The 8,901-nt window shown below is 33.4% G+C and overlaps 1 protein-coding gene across 1 annotated transcript; it reads right to left on the bottom strand.

Moving 5' to 3' along the window:
- Positions 1-4,352: 4,352 nt before the first annotated feature.
- On the bottom strand, positions 4,353-5,147 carry LOC149685818 (uncharacterized). Its single transcript, XM_089871063.1, has 4 exons — positions 5,095-5,147; positions 4,849-5,034; positions 4,726-4,788; positions 4,353-4,668 (listed from the first exon to the last, which is right to left on the bottom strand). Exons 1-4 carry the CDS (start codon positions 5,145-5,147, stop codon positions 4,401-4,403), a joined length of 570 nt encoding a protein of 189 aa, XP_089727189.1. The 3' UTR covers positions 4,353-4,400.
- Between the last annotated feature and the right edge of the window lie 3,754 nt (positions 5,148-8,901).

Below are 8,901 nucleotides of genomic sequence, written 5' to 3'. Positions count from 1 at the left end.
ACGTCGCAATGTAAAAAAATAACGTCAAAAACTAAAGAGCTTTGTAAATGGAAATTTCGATTTGATTGCGCAACTTGACTTATAGCTCCTATTACTCTTTCAGCCGTTAATTCATTAATATTCATAAACCTTAAATTTATCGGACTATCCAACTCATCCGAACGAATACAAAATCTAACTCTATTATATCCTTGCTGGTTGCGTAATAATTCAAAGAGTATGGAATTAATTATACTAACAAACGTTTCGTTTACTTCGGTTAATTTAATACGTTCTAAATTTTTAAATTTAATTTTACATTCTACTTGATTACATTTGTATTTTCGAGATTTTTTATCTAATATTTTTTCGCAAGTATAAAATTGTTTAGGATTAGCTTTAACACTTAAATTTAGCGGTTCTTCATTTTCGGAATCGCTCGAACTACTCATCTTTAAATGAGTAAGTTTATCAAATTGTTTAGAGTTTTATATATTTTTTTTTCGTTTTTCTTCTTTTTCTTTTAAATCGATTTCGAATCTGGCTTGTAACATGTGTGGGCAAGGTGCTAGTTGTTTTCTGGTGGGATGATTTTCCGGTCCCGAGTAGTCCCTTTCAATTTCCTCGAAAAAATTACGTCCAGCGATGGGAACGTTTCCACACCTCATTCCTGACCGAAAAACAAATCTGCATAACGGTTGTTCGTAGCCATGAACAGCCATTGGATGATTGTCGGCTCTCCATCCAGTCAAGGCGGTAAGGCAAGAAAAACAACGAACGGTTTTAGGGCTAATGCAATAAAAACCGCTGGCTGCCATGTCATCCACGCTAATACCTTCGACAGACCATATCTTGAACGTTGATAATCTATTAACTTCCAGTCTCATATCCACCCCATCCACCATGTAATAATTGTCTTCTTTTTTATGTTAAATAGTAGTAGTAATTGATATATTGGGTATATAGTATATATAGATACGTTAATAGATATACGAGTAATAGATATTGGGATTCCATATTGATTAATTATTCGTTTTTGTTAAAAAACGAATAATTTTTCGTGATCTTGTCGGGATTATCGATCATATGCTTGGCGATCTTGTTCACGATAGATCGAATTTGTTTACATTCGACGCTATCTTTAGACGCGACAAATCTTAATCTTCTTCCATCGCATTGCCAAATATCTTTATTATCTCTATCTTTTATATCCTCGTACTTGTATATTTGAATATCGAAATAAAAATCGTCACGCGACGCTGGTAATGAAGTCACGTAACTAGCTAAACCTCGTTTAATATCGTATCGAGGGACAATGCCGGCTTTTTCGATAGTATTTTCCTCTTTAACGTTTTTAATTTGTTCAAAAATATCTATTTCCTCCTCATCATCTGATATATTAAGTTTTCGCTTACCGAGTGAAGATGCCATAACGAACGTCGAGTGAAGAACGAATGAAATATCCGAAAATCCCGAGAGTTTATATACACCGTCCCCTGCCGCCCCCGGGGGAGGGGGTGACACACGGCGTCCCCGCGCGCTAGCGCGCGGGGAACGCCTAATTATACGGTTAAAAATATTTTTTTCCCAGTAATAATTACGATAGGAATTCTCGTAGATAATTATAGCCTCTATAAAATTTTTTAAAAGTTAGAATTCTCGTGGATAATTATACGATACCTCTTGGTTATAAAAATATATTTTGAATTCTCGTCGTTAATGATACTTAATGATACCTCTTGGTTATAAAATATATTTTGAATTCTCGTCGTTAATGATACTTAATGATACCTCTTGATTATAAAATATATTTTGAATTCTCGTCGTTAATGATACTTAATGATACCCTAGGTATATACAATGTAACAAAAATAATTGCTGGCTGCGGGTATACTTTTTAATGATGGGTAGATATACGATTTCAAACACCTGGATACCCCTAGGTTATCAAATATATTTTTTAAAAGTAATTTACCGAGAATTCTAGTCGTTAATTATACTTAATGATACTTTTAGGTTGTAAAATATATTTTTTGTATTACAATGTATCAAAAATAATTGCTTTTTTTATCTGGCTGCGGGTATACTTTTTAATGATATTAGATATACGATTGGAACACCTGAATTCCTCTAGGTTATCAAATATATTTTTTAAATTACATTGTATCAAAAAAATAATTGCTTTTTTATACGATGCACCTGGGTGTAATTACCGAGAAGTATTTTTTGCTTCGATTTGGGTGGAGTTTATGTAGAAGGCTAAAGACGCTTTCCAATACACGTCCTACACAGATGGAAAGCTTTAATTGGTATTTAATGGTTTTATAAAAAACGAAAAAGTGTGGGAATTTAAACAGGGATTTTTCGGGGGAAAGGTGCTCCGATCTTAAAATGGATGATATTTTTGGAAAAAGGTCGAAGGGTCAAAAACTTAAAAAAAAAAAAAAAAAAATTCTCTCTCGTAGATAATTATACTTTCAAAAATCACGTGTGAATTCTCCCAAGGTTTTTATTTTCTCGTAATTATCAGGTATAAGAATTTCTATCGCTTAAGGGTAATATTATGGAATTTTTAAGTGGAGATATTTTACTATAAAAAGACCCCGAGTTTTTGTTAGGAAAGTCAATCGAAAGTAAATGTTTGAAACTGCACTGCTCGTTCCTGAATAAAAATACCCGTGATGTGTTGTGAGTAATACTATTTTTATAAAAATATGGCTACGTTTCGCGATTTGAACTTACACTTAACAAAAAGCGGTGTAACGGTAACTGTTTGTCCGCGGGGAAGAGACGTAGAACCAACAGTTATTGTTGAAAGTGGAAACTTTATTTTAATACCGTATAAAATATGGTACATCTTGAACAAACGTAAATCTGAATTCGCGGCCTGTATGCAGAAATCGTCAATTAAATTTTATCGTTGTCAGAACATCTATATATCTATTACGAGTTTGGGTCTTGTCTTTACGTATGACGAAAGCGTTCCAGTAACAATTAAACCCGAAGTATTTGCGCTTATTATGCAAGACCCCATGAACGGGTTTATTTCAACCCATATTAACTTTATTATAAATCAAAGAATTTTCATAAAAAATATGCTACTCACCTTTCGAATTCTTTTGGGTGATTTTGAAAAAAAACTATTGGATGTTAAACGCGAGTATAAAACTACCTTTCACGCATTTTGCAGCACGTTAAATTTAACCGATCTGTTAAAATCTTTCGAAAATAATTTACGTAATCCTCAAAATATTCAATGTGTTTTAAGCATTCAACAAATGGTTTCGTACTGTTTAATTGAATTTTAAAAAATCTTTTAATAACATGTAAAATTAAAATACAACAATAATAAATGGTATATATTTGGAAAAAGTTAATATTTTTTTTTAGAAAAAGAGTTAAACATTTAAAGGATAATCAAACATTTCCATAAATGCCGTATTAAAATCATCGGGATGGCCGCGACAGGGGTAATGAATATTAAACATAAAAACGGGGAAGCAAATACCCACTATCTTATTGTATCGGGGACAGGATAGAGTTCTACAATAGAAAGCCTTTGAAATATTTCTATCGATTTCAGAAACCTCTCTTCCTTTACAAACGCAACACGGTACGAATGCGTATGAATGAGTTTCGAAGATTCTAAAATACATAGCTACTTTTACTTAACTATACTTTTTAATGGTAAAAATATCACTTACCCTGCAGATGCCCTTTCTACCGCTAAAGCTGCTGTAATTTCTAACGGTACTTGGGTTCTATAAAAAACACTCTTAAGAAACTAGAAGCTTAAAAACAACTAGTAAACTTTTAGCTTACAGAGAGTCCATCTCCTGTAACTGCGGCTGAGGATTATCTTCTGGGAGACCCATGTTTTTTAAAAGACTTTCTCGGATGAAGCGTTAAAAGAAAATGATAAAGTTTTCCCCGAGATATCTACTATTTCAAAAGAATTATTATTGGGCGTTGTCTCAAGGTTAACTACTTTTTAAGGCACTACGGTTGTTTAAGAGAGGGGATTCTTATAGAGTGTTTAAGCTTAATATAAAAAGATAAGAGACAAGTTTCGTTATAATATATATATTTTTATTGAGAATTAATTTGAGATAATAATTTAGGTAAGCGTCTACGATCAATAAGAAAACAGAAATGAGAATTATTTAAAATATGAACAGGATAATATTTTTGATGATAGGAGAAGCAGATGAGATGTTGGTATAAAGGACAGTCTCGAATAGGACAGAAGTAGAGCTTGTAGACAGTTGTACGTCGTTCCGGAACGCAGACAGTTTCCCTGATAGTGTAGTGGTTTGGAGAACGGCAATAACAATTAGGGCAGCGAGTAGGAATATCGTAGGTAGAACTATAAAATATAGGTTAAAATTAGTTTTTTATATAAAATAAGTCTCATTTCCAACTTACTTTAAGTCAATTTGTAGATCTTTTTCGTATTCGGGAAGTCGGTATGCTTTATATTTAGAAAGGAAATAGGTGTCTAGGAAAATGTTAATTGGATAGAAATTAGACTGATCCCAGGTAAGGCAGATGATAGTTTGGAAAAGAGGGCAGTTAGAATTAGCGCAAAAGTATAAAATATAGCGGGATTCAGTAGTACGAAAAATGACATGAGAATTAAATTCGGTGGAAAAACAACAAGAACACAATGTTGGATAGGGATATTTAAGACTGTAAAAATCATGTATTAGTTTATTAATTTTTAGATAATCATTTTTTATGCTTTACTTTAAATCAATTTGCATGCATGGGTATTCTTGAATCATTGCGTTGTAAAGTTCTTCGCTTTCGCTGTTTTAAAAATTTCTTGTTAGGTATCTTACAATTCCTCAAACTTATTTAAAACCTTACGTTTCTTCATCCGAGGATGATTCGGTAGAGACGACATCCGGGTCGTCCGCTTCGACGAACATATCAAAATTCGCGATTATTTCGTTTATTTCCTCCTCCATGCCATCTGGGATATCTTGCTCCTCGTGGATGATGATTGGATCAACTTCCAAATCATCCTCAATATCCCAGAGTTGGGGTAAAGCGCTATATAAAATAGATCCGGTATTAAAAAGTAATTTTAACTTGCTAGCTAAAATAACTTACAATTCCTCAGCCGGTTGAACAGCGTTTTGGTTAAAAGATTTTGCTGGACACATTGTAAAAGTTTTTTGGATTATGATGTAAAGTTTTTTGCGTTATGATGTGAAACTTTGAAATCCGTTCAGTTTATATACGAAATTTTCAAGGTTGTTAGCTTAAGAAGTCTAGTTAGGAATTTGTAATGAGCGTCGAGGTCATCCCCTGGTTTTCTTAGAAAAATATATTTAACTGTTGGTTTTTTATGTATTAACGATTTTAAAGAAGGGTCCATATTAATGAGCGTCCCTATCGAAAAATATTTATCAGTCGTTTTAAGAAGGGTGCATATTATAAATGTATAATTTTAAAAGAGGCCCTCACAACGTGCGTGTTTCTTATAAGATATTATTACTTTTCACAGACTTGAATGAAAAACAATTTTCGGAATTAAATACCACAGGCCAAACTGAGTTACAGAGTGGTCAGGATCTAAACTGTCTTTTTTGTGAAAAAGACGATATTGCTAGTTTCTCATCTATTGGTGGTGAAATTCATTACTGCGTTAACAATAATTGTGAAAAATTTAAAAAAGCCATTTATAAACAATACGGTAAAGTTTTAATCACCAATATTGAAAACGCTTACGCGATTCTGGACAATAGTTTTTTTTGTATCAATTGTAACCAGTTTTGTTACAAAGCTCAACGCCAAGAAAAAGAGTGTTCATACTGGGACAGTGAAGAGGAACCAAACTATTATTTGTGTAGCTTCCCCAAAAAATGAGAGAAATTTATTCGTACAATTTTAATGAAAAAAATATTATTGAACATGATTGTAAAAATAACGTACCTCGGTTAGGGACGTTATGTCTAATCGAAATTGAAGACAATCGTCAGAAATTTGCGCGAAAGTATAAAATAACTCACACAGTGATTAGAAAACTCGTTTGCGAAGAAATTTTGAAAAACAAGCGGGAGAGTTATGTTGTAGAACTATCTTGGGTCACTTTCTGTACAGTTGACTCATTATGTCAAATCGATACGGTTGATTGTGATATTTACATCCCTACAACGGAGTGTAAACTAGGTCGGATTCATAAGTACTATAACAAACAAAACTGGCGTTGTCAACATCGAAAAGAGGCGGCCTACGTTCTGGGATACGTTTGTCACGACAGTGAGGCTGTTCAAGCAGTAATTAACACGGCGATTGTTAAAATCATTCTACGCTGACGTATAAAAACCCATTTCGCAAGAATTACGCAACATCTAACAGCTTCAGCTCAAATTTCTTGAAGCTGTTATATATTAGTGTTGTAATCGATTCTTTACGGTTCGGCAATTACTCTAAATCATCCTTATCAAATACACTGTCTAGATTTAGGGATACATTTTTTAAGGTTCGATACTCTTTTTGTAAAACCGGTCACTTTCGTGACAATGTATCCATTGATAACGTGTATGAAGTGATTTTTTCAAAGAATGCCACCTATAAATCTTACGAAGATTTTCAAAATGCCAATCCATCTTTCCTAGAACTTGAAGGTGAAGATTGGGATTGGTAATTATGCCTCAATTCGGGAGTTACGTTTTTAATCAAGCTCTTGGTATCCATGTTGATGTTGTGCCCGCAGTACCGCGACTGGGTACGTTATGTTTAATCACAATTGAGGATAATCGTGAAAAATTTGGTGGAAAGAAGAGAATTGCCAAGTACGCTATCGAACAGCTTGTGTGTCGGGAAATGTTAAAAAACGTATATGAATGCATGGTCGTGCGTTTGAATTGGCCACACGCGTGGATAGAGTCGTGTCAAATCGATCCTAGAGATTGCGGTCGTCACGTTGTTACGACAGAATGTAAACTTGGTCGAATTCATAAATTCGATCCCAAAAAACAGTGGCGTTGTCAGCATTCGAATGAAGCAGCCTATATTTTCCAGTACGTGTGTCACGACAGTGATAGTGTTCAAGCAGTTATTAACACCGCTATAATAAAACTTTTATACGAATTAAACTCTCCTTTAATTGTAAAAAACCAATCGATTTTTGTTGGTAACTTTACTCCTACTACTTTTTCAGTAGTATTTTTGAAATTTGCGTATTTATATTCTGCAATTACGGAATTGAACAAATTCAATTTTTCGTTTATGGACTTGACATTCACTTTTAACAATTATAAAAGAAAGTTTGCTTTTCTCGTACACCGTCATCATCCGTTTAAAGGTGTTAGCGGTGTATTTTATAACCCGATGATTACAATGTTTAAAAATGACCACTTAACGTATTTCAACAACGACTTGGAAAAACTAGATAAAATCTTAAAACGTAATTTTCCAAATTTTTCGTTTTACTATCGAAGAATTTAACCCCAGAAAGAACGCTGTCAATTATACTTTACAAGATAGTGAACCTTTTGGTGAAATAAAAAATTCAAAATGGACGTACCGAACGTTTTTGCTGTTGAATCACGTAAAAATGTAAATCATCGGTTTTCGAGTTACGTGTGTTACAAACCTATTAGTATTAAATCAGAAGGTGCAAACGCGATACCTCGATTAGGTACATTATGTTTGATCGAAATTGAGAACAATCGTATAAAGTTTGAAGGAAACAATCAAATATCAAAGCATGTTATTAATCAACTTGTACGTCGCGAAATGTTTAAAAACTTGTGGACTATCAACACCGTTAAAGTATCTTACTACCGAAGTGTATATTATCGCACACGAAATGATGGTGGTGAATGGGCGGAATTGGCCTCTATCGACACCAGAAATTGTGGACGCTACGTTTTTAGTACGGAATGTAAACTAGGAAGTATACATAAATACGACCCTAATGAACTTGATCAATGTCAAGATTCGAATGCAGCAGCGCACGTTCTGGGATACGTTTGTCACGATCAAGCTAGTGTTGAATCGGTATTAAATACTGCAATTATAAAACTTTTGTATGAATTCAACACTAGTTTGATCATAAAGAACAGACAGCACAATGACACCCCCTGGAATATATATATTATTACACCTATTAGTTATACTATTAATTTGTTAAAGTTATTATATATTAACATAGTTATTGAAGAATTGCATAGATATAGGTATTCTTTAATGTTTTTAACTTTCACTTTCGAAAAATTTATAAATAAATTTACTCTCATTACAAGATCTCCATATCTTCCAGATATTTTGGAAGATAGAGATAGAGATGGACACCTAATATTAGCGTATGACCCCACTTTTAATGTATTTTCAAAAGACGCTGTTGATTATTATCATCGTCAAGACTTGGAACAGATGGAAACACGCTTTTTAAATTTATTTCCAAATTTTTGGAATGTTTATCGCAGAATTTAATCGTGATGTAATCAATACAAATAAACATTGTTTTTTAAAAAATTTATTTCATCCTTTGATTTGTTTTTTACACCATTGACACAATCCTGTTTTAAAAAAATTCTGATCTAAAAAAGGTAAGAGTACAGGATAAAAACCAAGAAGCGCTACTCCTGGGTTCATAGATATCATTCCACAAATAAGTCCTACAGGTACAGTTATGGGAAGGATAAGTAATAAACCACCTAAACAGACATTTTCTTTTACAACCTGTAAAACACGCTGCGTACAACATCGATTATTACAATATTCTTCAGTCTTAGATTTGCTTGTAGTTGAAACGTATTTCTCCGTTGGTGGTACATCTCTACCTATCTCATCGATAGAACAATGTATGGGTATGTTGCATGTCGAAAACCCTTTCACAATTGGACATTCCGGGGAATATTTCCGATGCTCCTCATTAACTTTATCATTAGCTTTCCAACTATGTAA

The sequence above is a fragment of the Phalangium opilio genome, unplaced genomic scaffold (assembly GCF_054372755.1).
Source record: "Phalangium opilio isolate 3A_F unplaced genomic scaffold, DU_Popi_V2 ptg000032l_1, whole genome shotgun sequence".
Classification (NCBI taxonomy): domain Eukaryota; kingdom Metazoa; phylum Arthropoda; class Arachnida; order Opiliones; family Phalangiidae; genus Phalangium; species Phalangium opilio.
Note: the sequence above shows the minus strand (reverse complement) of the source record. Positions and strands in the feature narration are given on the sequence as shown.